The sequence below is a fragment of the Zosterops lateralis genome (assembly GCF_965231275.1).
Source record: "Zosterops lateralis genome assembly, chromosome: 12".
Classification (NCBI taxonomy): domain Eukaryota; kingdom Metazoa; phylum Chordata; class Aves; order Passeriformes; family Zosteropidae; genus Zosterops; species Zosterops lateralis.
In genome coordinates, this window is record NC_139772.1 from 11869749 (window position 1) to 11897143 (window position 27395).

The 27395-nt window shown below is 39.9% G+C and overlaps 2 protein-coding genes across 2 annotated transcripts in view; one reads left to right on the forward strand and one right to left on the reverse strand.

Moving 5' to 3' along the window:
• Positions 1-68: 68 nt before the first annotated feature.
• On the forward strand, positions 69-4010 carry SLC7A6OS (solute carrier family 7 member 6 opposite strand; the record flags this gene model as incomplete). The annotated part of the gene is made up of 5 exons (XM_083869995.1): positions 69-212; positions 980-1357; positions 1696-1893; positions 2778-2901; positions 3340-4010. 5 exons carry the CDS (start codon positions 69-71, stop codon positions 3459-3461), a joined length of 966 nt encoding a protein of 321 aa, XP_083726121.1. The 3' UTR covers positions 3462-4010.
• Positions 4011-4130: 120 nt separating this feature from the next.
• SLC7A6 (solute carrier family 7 member 6) overlaps positions 4131-27395 on the reverse strand; it is a 30209-nt gene continuing 6944 nt past the window's right edge. Inside the window, exons 4-10 of the mRNA XM_083869994.1 lie at positions 25502-25646; positions 22853-22976; positions 10267-10370; positions 9156-9252; positions 8337-8486; positions 7438-7621; positions 4131-5627 (exon numbers count right to left, since the gene is read on the reverse strand). Of these exons, the coding sequence (XP_083726120.1) occupies positions 5533-5627; positions 7438-7621; positions 8337-8486; positions 9156-9252; positions 10267-10370; positions 22853-22976; positions 25502-25646 (899 nt within the window). The 3' untranslated portion in view covers positions 4131-5532. The remainder of the gene's footprint in view (positions 5628-7437; positions 7622-8336; positions 8487-9155; positions 9253-10266; positions 10371-22852; positions 22977-25501; positions 25647-27395) is intronic.

Genomic DNA, 27395 nt, shown 5'->3' on the forward strand with positions numbered 1-27395 from the left:
GCGGACACTCCCCGTTATCGGGGGCGGCGCTGGCGCTGTGCGGCCGCTCGGCCCCTCCCGCGGGCGCCATGGCGGGCGCGGCCGTGCTGCGCGTGCGGCGGAAGCGCGGCGGCCCCGAGCCGGCCGAGGCGCTGCTCCTCGCCTGCAAGCGGCGCCGCGCCGAGCCCGTGGGGACCGACCTCTTCAAGCTTGCGGCCACTGTGTCCTCCAAGGTACTGGGGCGGGCCGGCCGGGGTGGAGCGGGCCGGCCGGGGCTCCTGGAGGGGGTTGGAAAGCAGCGGCTCTCTCTCTGGCCGCTCCTGGCGGGGCTCTCGGGCTCCCCTGTGGATGCGGCGGTCTGGAGAGTGGCCCCGAGCAGCGCCGGCCCGTCCCGGGGACCGAGGGCCCGGCACGGCGGCTCCTCCTGCGCTGTGACAGCGCTACGGGCCGCAGCACAGTGGCCTCCGCGATGAGCTGGGCTCAGCACTCGCTTTTCTACACTTAGAGACTGTTCTTCGCTTGGAAACCGCAGAACAGTCTCTTAAGTGAAGCTTGAATTTCTGCTGTGTGAGATGCTGGAGCTCAGCCCTACAAGGATAACAATTACCGTCTGCCATCCCGCCTTTTATATCGAGTAAGACAGGTCTGTCTTGGGAAATGGTCTCCTTAAGGACGCTGTAAAGGATATTATGGCCTAAATTAGGCCCGTTGCAGTCTTCCAAAAGCATGTGGTTTTGTTTGGAGAGCTGTTCTGTACCACAAAGTTGTTTAAAAATCAAATTGAAACAGTCTTAGAACTTCTCTTCTGTATCTTGTGCTTTCCTCCCCTCGTAACAAGAGAGTATTAGGATTGTTATGTTGCTTAAAGTAATAGTAGAAGTTCCTTGAATGTTGTTAGGATTATTGGTACTGCAGTTCTTCATCCCTTCTAGGAAGGAGTATGACTGGCTGTGTTGATGTTATCCTTGTATCCCTCCTCCTTTTTCTTCCTTTTTCCCAGGACGAACCAGTTCAGAAGTACGTCAAAGATGCCATCACACGGGACAAGGCAGCTCAGAGCCTGCGGCCCTCTCTGGGCAGCAGCCAGCGGATCCTTCAGCAGCTCCGTTCTGCCAAGCAGGCCGACAGGAAGGAGAGCCGGTACCGAGTGATCTCCAGCCACCGGCCCCTCGGCACTGACACAGCTGCACTGACACTGCACGGCGAGGCTGTGCCCCGTGGGGACAGCTCGGGGTCTGAGGCACAGCAGGATGCTTCACCAGAGGAGAGTGGGGCTGTCCATGAGAGTTCAGACTGCTGTGGGAAATTCCAGCTGTTTGATATTGTACAAGAAGAGGAGATGGCAGGAGATTCCAGTGGAACCACTGCAAACCCACAGGTCAGCTATGAACTGAGTGTGCTTGAAGTACTTTGGTATTGCTGTTAAGTGGTACATGTGGGCACACTGCTGTGGGAGTTCACTTGCACTCTTAAGTATTCCACTATTTAATAGGAGCTTTAACTAGATTGCAAGTTGGAATGTTTCTTGAGGATCCTAAGTGCGCTAACGTTGAAACAGTGTGCAGAGCTGCTGCTTAAGGAAGGCTTTGTACCACCCTATTTTTTTTTTGCCCTGATCTGATGTATAAGTTCTCTTTTCATCTGAAGACTGTTGGTTGTAAGTAAGACTTTGATGACTTTAGTGGAAATAAGCAGTTTTTTATTTGTTCTCAGCAGAAGACTGATCCAGATGCAATTCTCTGCAATGCAGTAGAGATGATCCGGGAGCGTTTAAATGTTTCCGAAGACTGTAAAAAAGAACACGGTGACAAAGAAGATGAGTATGTTTATGACATCTACTATAAGGAAGCATCAGCTCCTGATTGGATTGAAAATATCCTCTCTGTACAGCCCTATAGGGAAGAATATGAATGGGTAAGGGTGTGGAAAAAATGATCTTTCTCAACTAGAAAGATCACAAATGAAAGATATTTAAAGCCTTACTATTAAAAGCTGCCATGCCAAGAAAGGTCCTTTAAGATAGACAGTACATGTATGCTCAGTGACTTCTCTTAGGCCTTTTGTAACTGCCAGTCCCATACTCCTACAGGTTACTGTTGATCCAAGGACATCCTATGACAAAATGGAAGGGAGAGTGCTCATGTAATAAAAAGAATCTGTCTGGTTTCAAACTGCCAATTAAGTTTTGGTACACGAATGTAAACTTGAGTAATTTACGTCTTGCTTGTGATTAGGAGGCAGCCATTAAAATTGTAAATATGACTGAATGAAAAGAAGAGCAAGGCTGGGGGACACACACAACTTGTGTGGTATTTGAGGACTTGACTTTAATCTTCATATGAGGTATTTTTTCGTAATAAATTGTTCTTCAGTGATTGTGGAGTTAGAAAGTTTAATGTAAGGTGTTTAGTCTTGTGTTGTATAGTTCCTGTGATCAACAGACTTGTATATTGGGAGCCTGAAACTACCTTCTCTCTTCCTTGATCTATTACACTACTGCTGAAGTGAGTAGGATTAAGTTAGACATTAGCATTGAAATGCTGGAGAGTGGAACATGTACATGTGTGACTTCACTGATTTTTCACTTAAAGCAGATTTGAAGTGTTATGGTGAATGCAGTGACAACTCAGATTCTTCTGCAGTGTGCCCTGTGTCACTGCAGAATTCCTTCTGCCTGCCATCAGTAAATAATTCCTGGCTCTTTCTGATCTGTACAGTATTCCACAGGTGGATGAAAACCCACTTAATATTCACTATAAATACAGACACTGAGCATTATGTTTTGTGTTGGCATGCAGGTAAATGATGATCCTGGTCCAGAGGAAGCATATGAAGATGAAGATGATGAAAATGATGAAAATAACTGGCGTAATGATTATCCTGAAGAAGATGAATTCTTACCTGAGGAAGATGGAGAAAAAGGTACACCTGTCATAAATCCTGTTTGCTTTTCTACTGTGCATATATACATCCCCTCTTCTTTACATGCTATCCTTAAAAAAGGAATTTAATTGAGCACTGCTGGGGTAGCTTTCTGCTCTTGCACTGATGAAATCTGCATAGAGAAGGATTATCATTATTGGAACTAGAAAAGACAAAATGAAGAAGACAAATTGAGGCTGCTGCAATTGCAGAGGTTTGCTTGCTTAGAGAAGGAATCCATGACTTGGGTCCATGTGAAATACTGCCTCTGCCTTCTGAGGTCCCTACCCCAGAGTACTTCACGCACATTCAGACCTCAGCTCATACAGAAGTTATTTAGACTTCATTAGTTTCTCATGAAGTTTAAACTAGTCCGATTAACTTTATTTTTTAAGTGAAAGAAGGGATAATGTAGAAGTGTTGATGCTTTCTCTACAGACTCTGAAGAGAGCTCCAGTGATGAGGACCAATGTCACAGGAGAAGAACATGGGACAAATATCGAAAGGAGGTTTTGCAGGAATTTGGCTACGATGAGCTTGAAGATTTGGGTTCTGACTAACAGCCTGGCTTTGCAGATGAAACGCATGCTGAAGGTGAAGATCTGCTGCACTAGGAGAATGTACTATCCAAGCAGCCAACTTCAGCTGGTGGATTTTAAACAGATGGGTGTGACTATGGCCACTTGACAACACAAATCTTTTTCCAAGCACAAGATGCTCTATCTTTTAAAACAGAATTTTCTGCCCATTGCATGTGTTGAAGTTTTGAAGGGACCTTTTATTTATTTTTGCTTTCCCAAAGCTGCATGCCCAAGAGTTTGTACCTGTAGCAAGTCTACAGATATGGAAATACTGTTGGCAGCAGCCCTTCTGATCCTGACGAATGTGTCAGGTTTCACAAGATCAATGTGTCTGCCCTGATGGCAAGTGGAAGTCCTGTAAAAAGGCACCTTATCCTACTGCTTTATACTTCATTTGTTCTTAAGTGACTTTCTTCACAAGTGTAGGAGCAGATGAAATGCCTTGACCTGTCCATTCCTCTCCCCAGTAGTTTTACTGCTGAAGTAGAACAATGTGCGTTTAAATTGTAAATAAAATTTTTTTACCAAGTTTTTTTCACTCATTTAAAGATCACAGAAGTTGGTACAGCTTAACCCAGGTCACCATTTTAAGTTGCATTTGTACATCTTTAAAACAATTCCATTGTATTTGTTTGGACACACAAAGTATTTCAGCACTCTCCTACTTGAGTCTGTAAAAAATAGCTAATAGGAATAGCTCTTAGCTGGTCAGTGTCATTCATAAACTGGAGGCTGGAGCAGTACTTAGGCCAATCAGTTTTTACTGGTAATGGCAAGGTATTTTTGTTTGCTTCAGAGAAAAGTTAACATGGCAGTGCAAAAATCCAACTATCCCCACTATTATTCAAGTCACTGATGCAACTATGATGCCCTCTTTGAAGTGTGTATTGCTTCAGCCATAATCTTCTCATTACAAGATACAGTTCAACTTAAATGCACAAAACCTTTCATGTGACTCAAACTCGGGTCAACTGAGATAGACATTCTGAACTAAGGTATAAATCTCAGGTATGTTTTTGAAGCACATCTCACTTTGCCAGACAGACAGGCTGGTTTCTTGTTGCCTTTTGCTGCACCAAAATTCAGTGTTAAAACTTTCCTCATTTTAGGCTTACAGCTTTGGAATTACACAGACTATGAATTAACATGTCTGTGCTGTAGTCGTACCTTTTACTTCTGTTTTTATTTGTAGTTTTTCTCCCTGCTACTTAGCTGTCAAGATCTAGTATTTACCACAGAAATGCTGCTATAGAAGGAAAAGAAAAATAAATAAAGTGGTTTCTGGAGGGTTTTAGATGGTCACTTTCTAGTGAACAGAAATTTTAATTTTAATTTTGGAAGTTTCATAAAACCTAACAGAAATTTACAAAGTACTAACAAGTTAACAAGAAAAAAATCAACAACTGTTAATCAAATCTTTAGTGCCAAGGTGCTTTGATGATTAAGTCCCTGGCACAGTCAGATACATTTCCATGTAGATACAGAATAAAATCTTTAACGGAGAAAGGTTGGTTCAGTCTATAAATCATGGAGCAGAACTTAATTTATCATTGGGGCAGTAAAACAAATGAAGTTGTTTGTTTTGACCAGTTTTCTTCTGGGATAAGAATTGAGATACTACAGCAAATCATTTCATGCAAACATACAGAATTAAGCTGAAAAAGACAGTCTTTGGAGTCAAAGTGGGTTTTAGTCTAACTTAATAATGCATTACTTCACCACCTGGTTCTGCAGAAATCTAATTTGATCCATTTGCTCTTATCATTTTTGTACCGATTCTGAAGAAACAGTATTGACACACAGCTTGTGTGAGTGGGTAATGAGTGGATAATCATTATCCAATGAAAACATGCCCTGAAAACATGCCACAGTTTTGGAGGATGACATAAGGGCATGATCCATGTTGGAATCCATCAGCAAGTAAGAACATTTTCAGCATTTCTAAAAGACCACCAAAAACAGTTTATCTGTGTCTTCCAATTCCATCTCTTCTCTTTTATTTGTATAATTGCTTTATCCTCCCTCCTGCTTCTTGTAATGGCTGGAAACTTTAGTTGGATTTGATTTCTAACTTCTTTTCCGCATTTGGGTCCATCTCTGTTAAAACACAGCAACAGAGCAGCTGCGTGTATCGTGTGACTGCACCTGCACAGGAATTGGAGATAGATTAGAACCATAGCCACCTATCTCAACTCTAATTACAAAACACATCTGACTAATGAAAGCTGTCAGGAAAGCTGTCTCACTTCCCTTTTGGGAGACAAACAATAAAAGATAGTAAAATAACTGCATCCCACTCATTTTTTTAACAGACAGTATCTTAAACTGTTCTGTTGATATCCTAGGGTGTTTGGCTTCTTGGGCACCCTGCTAAATAACTGAAGTAAAATCTTCTTTCTCTATAATGAAGATGTAAAATTGGTGGAATAAAAAAAGTAAAACAAATAGCACACAGGGAAAGCTACAAGATTACCGAGTATTGACATATATTCTACTACTGCAGCACCACATTCTGCTTTTAGGGTAAGATTATGCTATAAACCTTCCTTACCACATCCCTTATCATGGCTGTCCCACATAGTAACAAAAGAGCACCGATGGACAAAAGTTTAAATGTGTGTAATTTAACTGCTCTAATTCAACAGAAGACAAAATTCCATTCTTTACTAACATAAAATCTATTTATCTATCTTCAAATAACTGATTTGGTAAAACTGGACAGTTTGTGCTACCAAGACTGTTCACACTTTTTACAGTCATCCATCTTGGTTAAAATAAAGACTTTTTCTGATGTTTTGGCTATTGTGAACAGTGTTTGCACTGTATCAAGGTTTTTCCTTCCTCTTACTCTGCTCTTCCTGCAGCCAGCAGGATGGGAGAGGGCAGGAAGTCTGGCAGGAAGATGGCCAGAACAGCCCACCCAAACTATGCAAAGGGCTATTTCATGCTATCTGATGCAATGCTCAGCAATAGAAATGGGTTGAGCAAGAAGTGTTTGCCTGTGGGAGTGTCTTCCCATACAGCTGTTGCTTGGAGACCGGCTGCACACTGGACTGCCTGCGAGATGTGACTGACTGCTCTTGCAGCAGGCAGGGCTTTTTCCCCTCTTCACTTACTAAACTTTCTTTGACTTGACCACCAGGTCTTCCCACTTTTGTTCTTCCTGTTCTCTCCCTCGTGCTGCTGGGGGTGTGTCAGAGTCTGTCCGAGGATGTGTTATGCCCCACAACTGTCTCCGATGGTTGAAGACCAAGACCCCCGGAGAGACTGGGGAGAGCCCCTGGCCTGGCTGAGGTGGGGCGCCTGCCGAGGACTGATACGCATCTCCACGAGAATGGAATGCAAGAACAATAGTAGCTCGTTACAGTGGACTGAGCTGACTATACTGACTGTGCTAGAAGGGTACAGCTTACCGCTTGTTCCTGAGCACCCAACTTTGACGCAGGTGCCTGCCTTGGCCCTGTGCCCTCTTTGGCTCCGTTCCACTCGCCTTGGTCCTCTTCCTGACCAGCCTATAAAGACTCTGCGGATCCCGTGCACCCTTTGTGATCACCCCACTGGAGAAGATCACGTCTATGGGCATCTCTACGTCTTGAGGACCTCCGACTCTCCACGTGGTAGCTATAATCCCCCTTCCCCTCTTTCTCTATCTTTCTCACTATTCTCTATTTTCTTTCCCTACTATCGCATTGTGGGCACTAAATAAAAGTGCATTTTTTGTTTAAGCAAACTGGTTTGTCCCCTGTTGTGTCTTTTTGTGCTTTGAGATCTCCAAAACGAACCATCAGGTTCCCCGCATATGTTTGCGGACCCTGACAGGGTGCTAGTGAGCCAGCAGCTCCCTGGGTACTCAGCTGAGATCAGCCCACCACAAGCCTTTCCATCAACAGGCCAAGAGTCATCTATTTACTTTTCCTCTTTCCTAACAACATCTCTGGCTAACAAAGAAACTTACCCATAATCTTGTTAATAAACTGAGGTCTCCTTGATGCAGGTAAATAGACTCCAAAGAAAAAGAATGGAATTCCAGATAAAGCAATGGCAATTCCAATCACTGAATTTACAAAGTCACTATAGAGTGGCACTACCACCAGAAATACTGTGCACATACAGAATATTATTGGGAAAGCCAGACTCAGCTGCAGACAGAAAAAACAGAACACAATGTTAATGAAATATTAATTGCCTATAGTTACAAACATTATGATACAGACTTTCCTCTCTGAAACCCACTTTGTGAAATTCTCTGCTCTTCCTCTCATATATCTGCCTATTTAGGACCATAAGCAAATGGCAGAATTATTCTTAATAGAACTATTGCTAAAAATGGCAAAAGTAATCAAGTATGGTAACTCTGCTGTGCTGACAGAAAGTGCATAGTGGCATGAGGTATTTTTAGACAAAACCAGTAAAACTTGGGAAACAAGAATTACTTACTTTTTTGAGTAGAGTATCGGCTCAAAGTATGAGAAGGTTATTAGAGGATCAGATATCATCAGAGCTAAATGTGGTCCACGAACAGAGTTACTTAACTTGAGCATTTCCAATCAGAGATTTCTGCTGCTAGACAAAAGGTTAACTACCATGTTAGGCTATTGAGACATTCTCCAATGGGCAGACAGAAGGAGTACTTACTGAACTAGCATATAATAATAGAGTATACTGGCACAACAATCTTTTGTTCTTGCCTAGCAGACAAGCTAACTTCCATAGTAAAACATCAAATGGAAACCATGCATTGTGTCCTGATCAATCTGTAACCTTTAGATTTAACATGTATGATCCAGATTTTAGACAGTATTTTATATGATATGGAAGGCAGGGATTTTTAAACAATTGTGTAATAAGGATTACCTTAAGAGGTCTTGGCCGATCTGGTTCTTTCCAACGTAGATACAACTGCCCAGCAATAGACAGACCAACGAAAAACCAGTAACTGAAGCTGAAGTAATTAATTAGCTGGAAGACATCTTCCACAGCCAGGTAAATAAGGGTCATAAAACACTATGAGAAAAGAACAAGAGTAAGCATCTCAACCCAAAAGTTTGAAACTTACTATTTATGCTGGTTTTTGCCTTTAAGTAACACCTCATACTCCTTGGTGTTTGGCATAATTTTATGCCTCAAAAAATCACTCATTCAGCAATCACGTTGACAACAGTATATTTTGTCTCTTGCGAATTTTTTTAAGTTTTCCTTTAAATAATTCATATTCTTGTTCTGAAAAGGTTGTCTTAATTCAATGACTGGATCATAATAAATTACATTCTGCTTCAGGGGACTGGGTTTTCAGAGCTGCATTTAGATGCAATAAGGATCTGAGAGAAGCACGTTGGGTTATAGGAATTATTTAGTCTTGAGCAGCAGAAATCATTTATGTACAATATGTCAATTAGTAGTTGCAGTTTCAGTTGGCTGAAAATGCAATCCCTTGTAATCCCTGGTATGCAGAACACAGTTCTTATGGCATGGCCTTCTGCTAAACTGATGTTCTGACTTCAGCATGAAATAGAATATGTACTTGGACTAGTTCTTTTATACTTTTCTCATATTATTTTTTATACATGTATATTTGTGTACATTTTTCTAGCCCTGTGTTGAAGCTCCATTTTGAGAGAAGCTGTGCAGTGTGTCCCATCTAACCAGTTGAAAAGAAAAGCAGTAACAACTTGCATTGAAGAGCAGTGCTGGCACAGGTGTGAACCTCTCTATGTGGATCATAGACAAGAGATCAGGAAGGTGACCTTCCCGAGATCCTACAAAAAATAGCCTAAAAAAAAGCAGTAAAACACATGTTGAGACCACAGGCAAGAGAGAATATATTACAGAAAATCAAAGAATGACACCAGTCAAAATAAATATTTACAGCACTGAATTTCTTCCCTTTAAACTGGAACCTGGATTCAACCCTTCATATAAAGATATATTTACATCTTTATAGTACAACAACCATTGAAAGCTAGATAAGCCTTTGGAAACATGCTGTTAACAACCATTTAAAAAAAAATTCCTGAAACACATTTCTATTGTTTCACAGAATTTTAAAAGCTAGCACTGAAAACATTCCAGCTTAGGGAAAAATAGTTTTCAATGCCAACCAGAAGAGATTTCCAGGTCCCTAAAATGATGTCATTCAACCACACACTCAAAAATCAAACAAAATTTTATTACCATCTGTTCTATATTGTCTGCTTCACCAAATGATCATATTTCTTCTCAATAGAGGCATTGCAATGGATAGGAAGAATATTAAAATGCCTGAATAAATTTATTTTAAACTTTTGCTAGTTACAGCCACAATCAGTGCTCAAAGAAAAGGTTCTACACAGTATCCTAAACTTTCTGATTGCAGCTTCATAACAGTAGCAAGCTTTTAAGGGTTTTCCCAAGTACAAAGTTCTAAAATACTGATTTTAAAAGGTCAGTAAGTTTTAGATAAATACATTTGAAAACAAAAACTTGCTAGAATTATTCTATCAAGTAAAATGGAAGGTAACACAAACAGTCAAAAGGCTCGAGGACTCACCACACAGACAAAATTAATTTGATCTTATAATTATGCTCTGCATACACTCAGGAATGCTTTGGGGAAACAAGGCAGTGTTAAGGGTGTATGTACACGCACACACACAGAGGTTTATTTAGATCTGTTGTTATTTATTGTGGCTATTCATTATAGGTTCAGTTAAAAAAGCATTTTTGCCTCTCTCATAATAGATCAGTATAACAGTAACATGTAAAAAGATTTATCAACATTTGTCAAACTGAAAGAGATATGCACTACCTTGATGCTGCTAGAATTGAAGCATTAAGTCCACCAAAACAAGAAAAGGCTACAGCAATGGGAATTGTCCAGCTGAACATACCAAATACCTTGTCAGCAAATGCCTGATGAAAGGGAAAATAAAAGGAAACATGAATATCTGAAAAAAAGACTATGTAAAACAATGACATCACAGCTTTTGTAATACATTTGTATGGAAAAACAGTAACATAGTAAAGACAGTCTATAAATGCAGCACAAAGAATCACACAGCTTTCTTATTTATTTATGGATTCTAAATAAGCACAAACTTTTTTAGCCAAGTATCTGAAGTCATATTTTCTGCTCACAAAAATAATGCTCACAAAGGAAAACAAAATGTTTTGAGAATTTTCTTCACAATCCTAATAAATTTTAGTATCTAAATGACCTACAGAACACAAATGAATATTCTTTGGATTTCTAAATGGGGAAGTACCATATTGCAGTGAATAAAACCATAGCCAATATCATACCTACTGTTTATAGATACTATTCTACAAATCTACCTTATTTTCCTTTTTTTGCAGTTTCCTAAGCAACATCTTTTTCTTTAGCTCCACTGGCAAGGCCTCTGGGCTCTACGCTCACAACCTGGTAACTGACAGAGCAAGTGATCTTATCACTTACTCAATAGTTGATGCTGCTAGATAATACTGCACAAAACTGTAGTGACTGTCCATAGTAAAGCTCTGAAACCAGTAAGTCAGGAGCATCAATCTTGGATCTAATAACTTGCAATATACTCTCCTCATCTATTCTGTTCAACCTCCTGGACGGAGAAAAAAGGGAGAGAGACTTAGAGTATCAGAACACATTTGGAACATGAAGAAATTTAATTTATGCAGACTGACAGGTATTCTACCTCCTGTCTTGGTCTAGCCATTGTGCATGTCTGGACATCAGCGTGAAGTCAGGCAGAAACCCCCTCACGCTGTGTTCAGAGGACATGGGTGGAAGCTGCCCTACCCATCCCGATTCTACTTCCACATCACTAAATCACTTCCATGATTTGTTTTACAGAAGCAAACTAACAGTCAAGGTAGCAAAAGAATCATGTCTACATATAGACACCATGAAATCATTATTTAAGAGAACAGAAAGGTACATACTCAAGTATAAGTAGTATTCAAACAAAGATTTTTAACATTTTTTACCTTAGCAAGTAGCAGTAAACTGAACTTTTTATGAACCTTTCTCTAAATCACTTTCTTATCTCTCTCTTGCTTTATAAACTTCAAGGTCCTCAGACACCAAAAGCATAGATAATAACGCAGCTTTCTGCAAGTTTGTCTAATATAAACATTTTCTTCAGTTTTCAGTATTTGAGTATTTTCAAACTCTTTGCCCTTAACCTCCTCTTCAACGCACTGGTCTTCATCATAACATTTATAACCTAAGGAGCTCAATCAAAGGGGATAAACACTCAGAACTGGCCTTTATCTGTACCATATAAAGTAATCTCTATTAACAGTGGTCAAATTTTGATTTAATTACTCCAGGAACCAGGTCATCAATAGGAGTGCACTATGATCTGTTCTCTTTATGTTTTCATAGATCAAAAAAAGCCTGAGTGTTTGATTTTCATAAGACAAAACCCTGTATATAATGTCAATCTTTAAGCCACAGGATGCTGAAGAAATTCACTGACATAAACCAAAGCTTGGCAGCTATAGTTTCCTGTTCTTTGTCTGCATTGAAAAAGTGCTTTGTCCAGCACATTATCCAGGTTATGGGTCAGAATCCAACTCTGCTGTGTACCATCATTAACACTAAAAAGCAGAACCTTTTGTGTAATTTAATTGAGCCTCAAAGGCACAGGATTTCCTGCTGCTCAAGGACAACGCAAAACCACATAATCACTGCAATGGAACCTTGCCTAAAGGCTCAAAGTCAATGCATCAGCTGTGTCATCCTGGTTCCAGAAAGGCACCTCTCTTCCTGAGCTCTTGCATCCATCTTAGCACAGCTTCCCTCAAAAAGGAGCTTCAATACAGGGCTAGAAAAATGTACACAAATACATATGTATAAAAAAATAACATGAGAAAAGTACAGAAGAACTAGTCCAAGTACATATTCATGCCGAAATCAGAACATCAGTTTAGCAGAAGACCATTCCATAAGAACTGTGTTCTGCATACTAGGGATTTTCAGCCAACTGAAATTGCAATAATTTACATTATTGTATATAAATGATTTCTGCTGCTCAAGACTAAATAATTCCTAGAACCCAAAGTGCTTCTCTCAGATCCTTATTGCATCTAAATGCAGCTCTGAAAAAGCCAGTCCCCTGAAGCAGAATATAATTTATTATGATCCAGTCATTGAATTAAGACAACTTATCCAGAAGAAGAATGAGGACAAGATGAAAATTCTAATAAGCAATTATTGTAGTATTTTGAAGGAATATTTAAACCTGAACTGCTGACTTCTGAAGCCAAAAAATAAGTGAAATTACCAGACACAAAACTCCTGTAGGATGTTTTTGTTTTAATATATAAAGTTAGAGATACAGAACAAGATGTTAGAGAATTAAGATGTTTAGTAAAACTGCCTAAAGGATAAGCATTCAGATAAGTAAAATTAACAACTGAAGCTAAAAAAGACAGAAAAAACCTATGTATGTAATTTAATGCTGAAGGACGCAAACTAGCTAATACATTATTTGGAGAATTTTTTCCCCTCAAAGACATTCTTTGCAAGCATTTTCCACTTCCTTTTGAAACATCTGGTAATGGGCAAGTGTGAATGACAGGTACAGGACTAACTCATAGGCTACTTCCATCCTGTAATGTGTATCCAATTGTTCTAGGATATGCTAATACTGTTCCACACACCTTGGATAACATCATTCATATAAACAGTAAAAGCCACAAATTACATACAGATCAAAATGCTACAGACTCAATGCACTCTGGGTGCAGGTTATGTTCTACATCAACTGCTGATCCAGCTCAAAGCCTAAATAAGTGACTTCCCTAGAGCTGCACAAGTCAGACTCTTCAAAAGAGAGAGTAATGTAGCAACAACCTCTACCAAACACTGTCGTTTCCCATGTACTTTCTAATGCTGTAGTTGGGATTCCTAACAAAGGAAAGTGTGGAGAAACTTCAAGAGCTAAACTTGAGGTGAGACAATACAAAAGACTATTTTAATTGAGAATCGTAAAAAAAAAGTTCAGCTTGGTTTGCCAAGTAGATCTGCCTGCAAAATGATCTTTCAGCAAAACAAATTTGAAAGGTACCTAAAGTTTGGCTAATTTATGTATTGATAATAACCAACTTAACATAAAGACCCATGTGCCTTTAGGCAAGTGTTTTCTGACAGGGTTTCACCTTCATTTATAACAAAAATCAGTTCATTACTACTACTCAGACACTTAAGTACAAATTTATAAATCCTTCAATAACTGCCTTTGAACAGATGCCAAGAAATGTCTTCTCTAAAGCTCAGCTATAGTGTCTTGTGAACAAAGACAAACCCAAAGATTTCCACAGTGCTTCTTGCTAGAAGAGCTACTGAAGTCTAAGTAAAAGCAGCCACAATAAACATTCACTGCATGCATATCAGAGGATTATTTTGCATAAGAAGGCAGGGCAGAGAAAAGTACAACACAAAATCAAGTTATCAAGCACATACACTGCACCAAGAAGGGAACCAGGGAGGGAAAAGTGGAAGAGTCAGTGCCTGCTTTCTGTTAAAAACACAATTGTACAATCATGGATCATCCCTACAAATGAGCCAGACTGGGGCTATAAGCTGAGCTCCTCACCAATTCTACTTTTACTACTACTTCTGGGAGTTGTGAAGTGCAGTTATAAAAACAAATGAGCTAGCAATGAAGGAAAAAATCAAACACTCACAAAGGTATGTGGAGGATGATGACAGAAGAGCCTACCTGGTGGGAGCTATAAGCAGAAATATTTAGTCCACCATAACAGAAGAAATCCACGACTATGGGGATGGATATCATCTCAGGATTCTTCTGAGAAATTCTAAAGAGCAAGAAGGATTAAGAGATTAAATTGTCATCTCTGCTATAGTCTGACAAGTCCTGTAGTCCAGACTTTAATTATAACTGCTTCTAATAGTTTGGAAACAGAATTCAGAGAATTGCTGATGTAACACTTGCAATTGTAGATAAAGTTTTTTATGCTCTCCCATCCATTGAATATGTAAGGTATACATAGATACATGGACACTGTAGGACATGCATCTGGAATTGTTCCCTTTAATTTTGATTTTTTTTCCAAACCATCATCAGAGAATAATAATGAAGGAAGAGGCTTTCCAGCCATGTACTTCTCAGCTGAGCTGCCCTTATTTCATCCTGACTAAATGTCCCTCCTAGAAGAATGGTCAAAAACTGAATTACAGCTTTGTTTCAAGTCATGAATGACTGATTAAACTACATTTTATTTTTGTCTTGGGTTAGTTTGATCTCATGCTCATCAGCTGTTAAGTTGTGAATAGTTTGTAAGAACACATTTTGTCCTTTTAAAGGTCCAAACAACAGTTCTGTATAAACAGGTTGAACTAAAAGCAGCAGAAATTCTGGCACCAAGAATTTCTACCACAACAAAATCTACCACAACAAAACAGACAGGATACTGCCTCACACTCAGTAATTCAGGCACACAGATGAGTAGCAAAACCCATATGCATATTACAAATCACAATATAAGGGCTGTTTCATCACACTTATATGCACACTAGAAGTACAATTAGATGCACACAAGAAATGTCAGACTACACTGAGAGAGTGTGGAGCCACATGCACATGTGAGGCTGGCAAAGCACCAAACAGTATTGATTGGAGGGATAAATGGAGAAGAGCAAAGAGAATGTATCCTAAGATGAATAAGAAATTCTACCAAAAAAATAGCTAAACATTATGAGGTGTTTTTATTAGGAAAGTTTAAAAGGCATCTACAGAGCCTTTTCATGTAACTCTTTTCAAGATCCTATTGCCCAGGAGTTTTTCCAGACCAAATTCCACTGACATTCTTACCATGAAAATCATACAGAGGAGTAAGGGGATATATATATATATATATATATATATATATGAGCGATCTGACTGGTATTTTGGAAACACAATTAATTCTCCTTTGATATTTCTCTTGAGGTGAAGTATAAATACATTCACACATTACAGGAAGGTCTGGCAGTCAGAACTACAGTATGTTTTCTTAATTTCGAGCCTTTGAGGACTCTGAGCCGCTATTGCCTAACAGAAACAAACTCTTCATTTATGGCAATCAGGAAGCTGCACATGCAGAAAAAAGCACCTGATCAGAAGTTTTCTCCCACTGCCATAGATTACATTGTCAGGATACTGTATGACATCTCTCTCCACTGACCAAACTAGATTTAATGTCACATATATTCAAAAATAGGAAAGAATTCACATCAATCAAACCCAGAAAATTGCAAAGGTGCAAAAGAAAGCAATTTAAATGTGTCTCCTGTAATTCTTGTTTCAATTACCATGCTGTTGATCAATTCTACTCAAACAGACATAATTCTCTCCTTGTATTACTGGCAACACCTTTACTGGGAGAAAAAGCTACCAATGCTGTAAAAGGTCCAGCATAAAATTCCCACTTCAATTTTAGGTCACCAAATACAATCTTATTGCAAGAGAACCAGCACTACTCTGCTGCATTAATATATTGCATTCCTACTTACATGTAAGATGTCCCTTCTGTGAGCCCACATTAAGATTTCCAATGTCAGCTCCAACAGTAAAACAGTTCCATTTATATTTTCACGGAAGTGCTGAAGATATTTGATCAAAACCTTCTCAGGTGTTTATCCTCTTCTGAGCATCTCTCATAAATAGCTGTAGAATAAGGGTTCAGTGTTTTCCAAGTCTCTTACCTATCTCATACTGAAAATATAATTTAGCATTCTCAAGTTCAGCTCAGCTTTTCAGCTGGGACTCTAAAGGCAGAGAATTTCCATGTGGTTGGCATCGGGAGTGTTGCATTGGCAGTGAATTACAGCAAGCTCCAAGAAAGAAGGCAAATAACTTATTGAACAACTCCCTTTAAAAGCAACTGCCTGCCCCTAATGAAGAGTTCTTCAGTTGTAAGGTATGGAATGTGCTCTTCATCCAAAGAAACCTTACTGGGATGTGCCCGTGCAAGCAAAGAAGAGGAACATGACACTGACAGCTAGGGACAAACAGATTTTCCTCTTCAGAAAAGAAGCCAGTGAAGCCAATGAAGGAAAAGAAGTAATACCCAAAAGGTCTAAGAAGAACTTAAAAATTTCTGTCTGAATTTAGTTAGAAAAAAGATACTCAACATTTATTAAACCATTCACCAAAGAAGAATAAAACAGCCAAAACACACAGTGTCCCATGTTCCAGTTCATTGAGGGAGCATGGCAAAGCAAAGCAAAGCTGCTCTAGAATACAAGAGCACCAGAGTGAATTGATTGATCTACACTGGACTCACAAGATGATACTCAAAGATGCAACTGAAGTCATCCTCTTTATCCCCAGTTTACTGACAAAGTTGTACAGGTCCAAGAAGATGATAGCTGGCTATGCAGGACAACCGTTTGTTTGTTTTAGCTTTTCCAAGTAAAAGAAGTAAGGTGCCAAATATCACCTACTGTAGGAACTCAATCAAAGACATGACTAAACACAGGAAGCAGTTCTGTGTACTGCTGTGCACTGGCAGCCAGTATGTTTCCTGTCAGGAGACAAAACAGCCCAGAAAGTGCTTGTGGTGCTAGCTGAAAAGATGAGATAAAATCTCTGCTCTTGTTTACTTATGTTTGTGCTACAGAGTAATATTCACATCTGTAAAACTTAATAGCAAAGTGTTGGGGGTTAGGTTTGTTCCTTTTTTACTCTAGAATTTTTTCCCATAAGTTACCAAGGAGAAAAAGGGTTGGATATTAAGAGTACTTAATCAAAACAAAGAGGTGGCCAAAGCTCGAAGGAGGAGATAACACAAGTTTTGGGGACAGGTAAAGGAGGGAGCTTGAGGCAGTTGGGTCTCTCTGGCTCTCGGCATCAGAGAGGACACAGCCAGGCTGCTGCTTGCTGCAGGACGAGTTCACTGTCAGAAAAGTCCAGCCCTGGGAAATCTACCATCATCTGCTTGCATGCCCTGGAATTCTGAGCTCCTCTGCTGCTCGGCTGGAGCTGGGCCAGCCCTGCCCCCACTGTCATGGCTTTTCTTCGGGGCTGCTCCTTTTGCTAGAGTGTGACCCTGCACCTCCCTGCCCTGCTGGGACACCCTGCCAGGACATCCCGCGGCTGCCAGCCGGGACATCCTGCCATCCCAGCTACCAGCCCAGGACTTTCCTCCGTTCCAGCCTCGTGTTCTGAGAATTCCTGCAGGGGCACCAAGACCAAACTCCCCTGGGTTTTGTAAAGCAAAGCCCCCCAGGTTCTTAGTACTGTTTTGTTGTTAATGCTGTAGTTGTTTTTGTTTGCTTTGTTATACACACTAGTAAAGAACTGCTATTTCTACCCCCAAATCTTCACCTAAAAGCCTCTAACTGCAAAGTTATAATTTGAAAAAAACGGGGGCGGGGGGAGAGGGGTGGTGGTTTTCATTCTCCATTCCAAGGGAAACTCCAGCTTTCCCTAGAAGATACCTGTCTTCCCAAACCGAGACAGATTTTGGCGCTCAAGCGTGAGGCTTGAGGGCACTGAGAAAAGAAAGGGGAAAAGAAATACTGGTTCTTAAGTAACCTAGTATTTTCTTTTGTGTGTGTTGGATATAGAAACCTCATTAGACGGCATCACGTGGTCTAACTTACCCTGGTTCTGATGGCACGTGGTTGTGGCTGTATTCCCCCCATTTGCAGGCCCTTATCTAATCATGGGCCCTATAACGAAGGCTACTGTGGCTGTCATCCAGTTTGTTTTCTGGGTGGATAAGGTGAGGCATTCATGGGTTTTTAACTTCCTCTGGAAGGCAGACACATGGATACACGGCTATCACACACTAAGTGTACGTTTTTGGGATTACTTTAAGACTAGTACTTTCTGTGAGGAAATGACATCAGGAGAAGTTTTCTCCCAGCCCTTCAACCAGTTCTTTCTGCCTACCCCACCAGCTTTTGAAGGGTTTGAATTCTCTCTAGATACTACCCAAGTGCTGCTAATAGTCATAGTCTATTCAATAGTTTTCAGAGGTAAGGTAAGGCCGACTTGGATCACTGCGCAGACACCTACTCCAGAGACTGGGGATACTGCCATAAGGCCTGACCCTGCCTCACAGACTGGGGATACTGCCATAGGGCCTGACACTGCCCCACAGAATAGGGATGCTGGCCCACTGCCTGACCCTGCCCCCCAGCCCACCTCAGAAATGAACCACCCAGATTGGGTGGGGGTTCTGGTGAAGGAGATGGGCCAGATGCTGAAGGAGCACATTTCCCCAGTGGTGGCCTCATTAGCCTCCTTAGCCCCAGCTGATGCGAACCCTTCCCCTGCCCTGAAAAGGGAGAGTCTGATAGTGCAGTAATGGAACCCACAGATGTTACAAGTGTCCAGGTTGCAGCTGAACCACAGAGGCAGCCACAGCCAGAAGCAGTTGCCCCTGTGGAAACAAAGAAGTACAAGATCAAGACAAATCAGAGCACCCAGGTAATAAGGATAAGAAAGGAGGGCCCTCACAACCCACAGGGGAATCAGAGGTTGAAATCATCACTGAGTCCCTGTCGTATGAAAGTCTCTGTAATCTGCACAAAGATATTGCATGACAGGGACGTGAGGCTTATACAGCCTGGCTATTTTGGGTCTGGGACCTTATACAGACATACAACTGGATGGTAGTGAGGCAAGGAATTTGGGACCCTTGACCCAGGACTCAGGTAAAAATCAGGTATTTGTGAGAGAGTCAGGCCCCCTTTCCCTCTGGGAGTGGCTCTTAATGAGTATAAGGGAGAGATCTGTCCACAGAGACAAAGTGCAGGAGCATACAATGGACTGGAAGACCCTTGAGGAGGGGATCCAAAGGCTGAGAGAATTGGCAGTATTGGAGGTACTCTTTGGGAGGGGTGGACAGCATGATAATGACCGCAACAAGGTTAGATGCACAGGGCACATGTTGTGGACACTGGCAACTCATTGACCACGTGAATACACCATATTAATTGCCACAATTAATCCTGATACCAACCCAGAGACAGTGGGTTCTGTAGCCAACAAGCTCAGGAACTATGAAAGTATGATCAATGGTCCAATGCAGGCTCAGGTCTCTGCTGTGGTTAAGGAACTTAAAGAGGAGATAAGGGAATTGAGGAAGGAGATGAGGAGGAAGAGTTCCCATGTGGCACCAGTGTGAGTCACAGGCCCCAGAGTCAGATCCCAACGTCCCCCAGCTACAGAGAGGGGTACACCCCACGAGCTGACCTGTGGTCCTTCCTGTGTGACCATGGGAAAGACATGGGAAGGTGGGATGGGAAGCCCACTTCTTTCCTGGCAGCTCAAGCTTCTGTGTGAGCTCAAGGAAAGAAACACTCACTGAGCCAGTTCCACTAAAATGACGGAGCCACCAGGTAGTGTAGAAGTGAGGACGATATGCTGGATCCCCTTGAAGGAACCTCTACTATGTGTGTCAAAGAAGGGAATAATAACCAGTGCTAGAGGGGCCCTGCCTCTAGCCAGGAAGAGGCATGGGAATATCGAGTCTTTTGGACTCCAGTTTTCCCTGGCAGATACCTGTCTTCCCAAACCAAGACACAAAGGTTGTGATGGTTTGCATAAGGAGGTAGAACAGAAGTCAACTGCGAAACTCTGACAGGAATAATTGAAAAAGTAAGTGATTTGACATGATCAGCAGTCATCTGAAGAGCATTTGCAGAGCTTTTAGCTGTTGCTGTATCACTTAAATTTCTTCAACAAAAAAGCTTTAAAATATCAGCTGCTTAGCCCCAACACTGGGATTGTACTACATGAAACCAACTGTGATGTAAAAGGAGGGCATTTTAATTTTTTTCCCCTATAATCCATTGGTATGACTTATTTTGCCTCACAGCCACCAAGAAAAACAGCACACAAGGTGATGTAAAAAGATACACTCATACTTCTTTTACTCGGAACTTTTAGTCCATTCCGAAACTGGAAATAGTTTCACCCCATCCCTTTACAGCCCAAAGCCTCTTCACTGAAAAGGAGAAAGTTACTTAATTTCTTCTCAAAATAGCAACAAGGAGGATGAAATGTAACTACTGCTCGACTACACCAGACACTCTAAAATGAAGCAATACTACTACAATGTTTCTTTAAAAATTCATTAATGTAATTTTCACCCCACACCAACTTTCACCAACTACATAAAGGGCAATAAGTAATCTGTATCTTGAATCACATGTACGATATCTGAGCAGATGAAAGTGACTCATTTTTATCAGATTCTTTTGAATAGCTTAATTCTCACCGCCTTTCTTCATTCATCCACTGAATATAATACCCTAAGTCTTAAAGATTCCACTGAGGATAAAACTCTCTTCTACTACTCAAAGAACTTTCACCATAAAGATTTTTACATTTTTGTATTATGGGAGGGTTTTCAAATACACCCATTAGCTTTTCCCCTCCCCCTCAAATTAAGTATTTGAATTTGAACTGCAAGTGCACTTTTGAAGCAATTCTCCAAATTACTTCCACTTACTGCTTTTCAGTTCACACTGTTTAGCTTCAGCAGTAAAAGGAGCTCCCCTTTCAGAAAAGAAGAGGAAGTACCAGAGCACACCTGCTGCACTCCCCTAATGCAACCCAAGCTCACTTTGCACATAATGCAAAATACATGCCATGCACATGTGAGGTCCTCAGAGTCAACTCCTCCATTCTACAGACATCCTTCCAGAGCCCCATACACTGTGCTAATGTCTTAGGAAATCAAGTTTAAAGTCGGCTTCATTAAACTGGGTAATTGTTCATCTCAGTGAGAAGGAATCTTCACGTGTTAAATGTTGAACTTCAGCTGCACTTTCACCTAATCATTCTAAAAGGGATGGAAGTAGTAGCAATCAAAAGAGCATTGTTTGCCAGCTGATGAGATATCTCAGCAAAAATGCCTTTAGATAGAACATTAGTTCAGCTATTAAATTCAGGAGATATAGTGAAAAATTAAACGTTTACGTTTCCAGAAATCTGTAACCTTCTTTAAGTTCCACTAAAATTAGTCCAACAAGTAAAACATCTAAAATAAATTTGGAACTCACAAATTTTCATCCCTTTTCTGGTGACTCAGTATCTCTGTATGCAATTAGATTGACTAAGGACTTTATATCATTAAGTCTTCCTTTTTCCTCCTCCATGTTCAGATACATCCCATAGCTGAGAGGAAAACCTGATCTGTCCAGTTCTGAGTATTACAATTTCAGCATGTATATATACATAAATGACTCCATGCACTCAAAGACAAATATTTACTCACTCTTGGTAAAAAACAGTGTCAAAGAACAACTAAATGAAGTGTATACAAAATCACAAAAATTTAGGCCTGGGTTTCACATGTGCAGTAAGGCTCAGGCATTCATCTCTCTTCCTTTATGTGGCCACAGTTCTGCTGCATTGCTGTCACTTGCTGTGCCCAGGAAGATGGACTGTGCAGACCCCCAGGGAATCACTCCCCCAGTCTCTGGGGGTGGCTCCCTTTTCCTGATGCCATTCACCATCCAGCTGTACAAAGCTTTGTGAGGACAAGGGACAGGAGCAGTAGAGCAGGCACAGAATGCTCTTAGGGGATAGGCTGGATTGGAGAATTTCACTGCTGTCAAAGGAGTGTATTTTCTATATTTTGTTAGGGAAAAACCAGTGTTGATTTACAGAAATCAGGACAGACCGTCGACTGTGTATTGGCCTTTAGATTTGTCAGAATTAAGTAACTCCTTGAGGCCTGACCCTTTGCCTGCTGAGAGATGCAAAGGCATCTGAAGTGAGTATTTCACTGACCTCTGAGGGGAATTTTTGACAGATACTACGCTTGCACTGACTCATTCTGTCTGGGTGCGTAAACGCGCATATATGCTGGAATGAATCTGGGATACACACTGCTTTCTTAGCTGTTCAAGTACATTACATATCTCAGTAAGTTAGGCCTCTGATAAGGTTAAGTAGTGGGCTAAGTTAAATGCTGCTAAGTGTTGTTCTTTTGTTAAGTTGCTGAATTCGACTTAGAAGTTATAAGTTAGCCTTAGTGCTATGAAGTACTATTCAGTTGTTAATTGTAAAGCTATAACTGAAGCTTAAGGTATAAGTTAAGTTAAAGTACTGTTATGTCTGAGTGTTGTTAAGCTTTAAAGCTGCATTCCCTTTTATCCTTGCTCGCACTATCCTTTTGTCATACTCATGCTCCCCCACACCCACTCCCCTAAGATAATTCTCGGTTCATTTCTGTTTTGATTGCCTGGATTGTATTTGGTTTTGTTGTTGCTTGGTATGCCTTAATTATCCTGTAAGTAGTACAGTGAATCTTGCTACTGAACTTAGCGTGCTGTTGCCTAATATTGAATCTGGTTTTTACTCACACCCTTACCAATGATTTTTAAGTGATCTCAAACACTGGTTTGTAACTCTTAGTCAACTTACCACTGCCACGGCATCACTGGCCAGAACAGCATTAGCATCCAGCACTGTATAGTAAGCTATATTGGTCATAATATAGATAACAGTCACAATTGGCATAGACACTGCAATAGCCAGCGGCAAGTTTCTGTAAGACAAAAAACCCCAAAATGTCAAAACCCACAACTGCAGAAAAAGAAAAATTCCATTAGTAACAGATTAAAGCTATTTATTTGTATTATTTACAATAGATAGAAAAGTAATGAAGCCAGCATAAAGATTGCAAAACAGGTATCTCTGGAATCAGAGTTTGGTTTCTTTTACTACTAGAAATTCTAATATAGAAGACTGGGAAAAAAATCTGATTTCTATATGAACTTAAAACCTAAATTATGTGTAAAAAGGGATTCTCTGCAACTGCCTTTCAAATACTCTGACTCCAAGGTATCCACATCTGTAGTAACAGCCTTCAAATGTACATGCTTTAAATTATTTCCTAATGTCCATGTTAATTACCACAATTAGAACATAAAAAGGCAGAGCTCTGAGGTACTGCACTCCTTCTCCCTGGGGAATGGGGCTGTCCTTACAGCACTTATTCTGGAACTGATGCGGGGAGATTTATTAAGCCAAACCCCTGTTCTTCTCATCTGCCCTCACCACTGCAGAGAACAAATTAACTGGGCCTCACAACAGAGATGCAGATCTAAAATTGCTGAAGAGCTATGAGCCCCAGCATGTGGTGTGCCTTACTAGCAAACATATGTCTAGAAAGCTATACCAAAAAAAGTTAAGAGTAACAGTTAAGAGTAACAGGAAAACACTGCTAACCTGTGGATGTGAGCAGGTAAGAGTTAACTGTGAGATAAACTCAGGGCCCTGAGTGTGCAGCTCCACAGAAAGAAACTACAGAGCAGAAACAGATTTTTAATGTTAGGCTTTGGCTCTTCTCAGCCTTACTCTTTTTCCTCAAACCTCACAGGAATATTCAACATTTTCAAAAGGGGAAGCAGAACTGACAGTGTTACTCTCACATTTGCCCACTCTGAAATCAAACACAGCAGGGTGACATTGATGTGCATTTGCCGTGAATGTTGTTTTCAATAACAACAACAAAAAAACCTCCGAGAAACAAAAATCCAAAGCATAAAAATTATCAGTCTGACTAAAATTCTGCAAGTTTCCTCAAAAACTTCCTGAGGCCCAGAAGTCCAGCTGTTTCAGTCTGCTGCCATGGAAGCAGAAAAACAAACATACCCCACAACCCTCCATATAAAACAGTCAATTAGTAACTGGGAGTTCTGACTTCTTTCAGGTGCACACTCACAGTAAGAGACCTGTGAATCCCAGCACAGAGAAGAAAAAGAAGCAGAAAACTGTGAATTTAATTCAGAAATATTACACAATGTTACAAAAATCTCAAATAGCATTATAAGCACTTTGCATCATGCAAGCTTAACACCAAGGGATGACATCAAATGTAATTTGTGGATTGAAGCTTTTGGGTAGAGAAGCAAGAAGGCACTACCAATCAAGGGAACATGAAAAATATGCAATTCCTGTAGTAATTTTGTAGAAGTCTGGAATCCCTCATTATTCCCAAGAACTGTCAATGCAGAAAGATGAAAACTCAAGTTCACTTTACCAGCTACCATTCTACCAAGAATGAAGCTTCTATTAGGCACTGATGCCTATCTAGAGCAAATGATTATGAAGAAATTTTCATCTGCTAAATATCCTGTGAGAAAAATTCTTTTCAAAACAATACATCTAATAGAAGAGCAATCAAACTGGTAACAGAGAACACTACACTAATTTTAAAAAGAAGATAAGGCATTGCAACAATACTCAAAAAAGAAACAGAAAAGAACATGATTTGAAGGACCAAATCAGTGTTGAAAATACAAAACTTACGTCCTCTGAATATGTGTATCAAATATTTGCAAGTGGATTTAAAGAAAGAAACAATCAATCTGGAATTCATTCTAACTAAAAATAGCTAGGGTTTTTTTAAAGTACTGATCCACTATTTTAATAGATAACTTTCCTGGTTAGAAAAAATGCTCAGCATGAAATTCAACATCCAGCATAGAAGGGAATAAACTGCAAACATCAAAATCAGTTGGGAGAACTAAAAAAACCATCTCATTCATTCTTTATCATTCAGCTATAGCAATCTGAGCTGCTGCTTATAATAGGATGTAAAAATTATCAAAGGGGATTCTATTCTAACATAAAGGTGTCTGCTTACAGACTCACAACTAGGCAAGATTAGCCAGTCACACTTTTAGAGTATAAATTAATGGAAAAACTTAATATTCTTAAATATGAAATCAGAATGATTACACAGGTAAACGCAGACAACACCTAGGTACCTGTTCTACTGCAACATTGACACCAATTATAATAAATAGTAACAACATCTTGAACTGAAAAAGGTTCTCTAGCACTGAATACAGCATCCTGCAATCATCTACACTTATTTGTCCTTATGTTTTAATTTCTTTTTCACTTTTAATGGAGTTTAGTAAATCTTTGCTAGTGGCCATCCACAGCCTCACCAGCAGAGCAGTTCTACTCGTTTCTGTGTAAGCTCAGAATTTATTAATGAATAACAGCCACAAACCCAGCAACTCGGGAACCATCCACATTTAGAAAGCTCAAACCATTTACCTTTCTGGGTTTTTGATTTCTTCTGTTACATAATTGAGCGTATCCCAGCCAGAGTAAGAAAACAAGGCAGAATATAATGCAAGGGAGATGTCTCCGATACTAGAAGAGGATCCCTCAAAAGAGTTCTTAAAGTGCCCTGTATGTCCTGCATGGAAAAGATGCAATGTTGGATAGGATGATAAAATACAGCAAGTAACACTTTTCCATGTGTTACAAACACACACAATTACAAAAACACCTCAGAAATACTAATTCCTTCAAATCTGCTTATTAAGATCTTTTTTCCAGTTCTACTCCATGTTTCAGCCATGAAAATAAGCATGGCATTTAAAACTATTAAAAATTATTGGGTGTGTATGTTCTACAATTAAACACCTGGTTTGTTCTCAGTGGCACAAGAAGTTCAGGAACATTAAGTTCAGATTAAGCTATAAACAATTGGCAATGACAGTACTCAGGTTAAGTGTGGGGTTTATAACATATGTATTTAGAAAATAACTCACTCTACTCTTCTATAGCCTTTTAAATTTTTGAACATTTAGCCTATGCAGAAAACAAAGATTATAAATTACTTCAGATATCTATGACAAGAAAACCCCATACAAACACCTACCTGGATGTCTTAAGGTTTTGCTACTAAAAATAGAAAACTGAGAAAAATTAACAGAGAATAAAGTATTACTGTTAAGGTAAAATTTTCCCAAGCTAAAAGTGTATATATATATTTTTGGACCAGTATTTGTGAAAACTTGTGCCATCTTTTGACTTTAAGCAAGTCAAGACAAGTTCACCAATCACAATTTATATATTCAGACTGTATATATATATATATATATAAACACACACAAAACCACCAAAAACAGAAAGGCAAGTTACAGTGCCTTTCTCCTATACTATGCATCCTGAAGTATTTAGACTCCATTAAAACTGTAATATTTGAAGCTTCTAATATATCTTTACTTATTTCTCTTCTCTACTTTTAATCCCAATCAGACGTTGCTACTCCCTAGGCCCAGACATACGTGGAGGAACTGCTGAGTTGGGAAGAGAAAAAGGAGACAAATGCCAAGGAAATTAGATGTGAACAAGCCCAGTATCTACAAAACAAGGGATGGGCAGATGGGCTATGGATTAAACCTGGTGCTCACAAATGCATATTCTTGACTAGTTCACAGTAATTATCTTGCTTGTGAACTTTCAACAATAACCAGTTAGAGTAAAGGACATAAATTGTCAGATTGCCAGGGAAAGACAGACCTTTATGGCAGCTTTGAAAGCAGGATAGTTTTCTTAAGCTAACACACCAAATTCTCCCCAAAGGAAGGGCAAGGAACAAAACTAAGCTCAGAATTTCTCTTAAATTGAAGGCACAATGCCCAACACACACCCTTTGTCATTCCCAACAGCTATAACAGAACTCAGGCTTTGAGCAAAACCAGAGCTGTAGCTTCACAAATCTACTAAATTTGTGCTTACCACATTTGTGCTTTAAATTCACACACTTTCAGACCACAGATTCGTTTTGTAAAAACTAAATCCAATTGATCTAAAGTAGCTTGTTCCTATAGAGAAATTTATAACTTTCACCACTCCCACTGTATTTTGCTGTCTCTGTGTATTGCTGTTTTCACTTCCTTTTTAATTCTGTACTGCAGGCTGTAAATAACACAACATTGCTGAGCAAACAATTATCCTCTTTTACGAAGTTCAAAGTCAAATGAGATAGGATGGATATCTCATTATCTCAGTTTTATGACAATGCCTTACACTGATATTTCTGGTATTTTAAAGGCAGCTGTATTATACTTTTTTCACTGAGGCATTTCATAAAAGATATAGAGGTAGTTTGCAATCTTTAGACCAGTCACTCAGTTTACCTGATAAACACAAACCT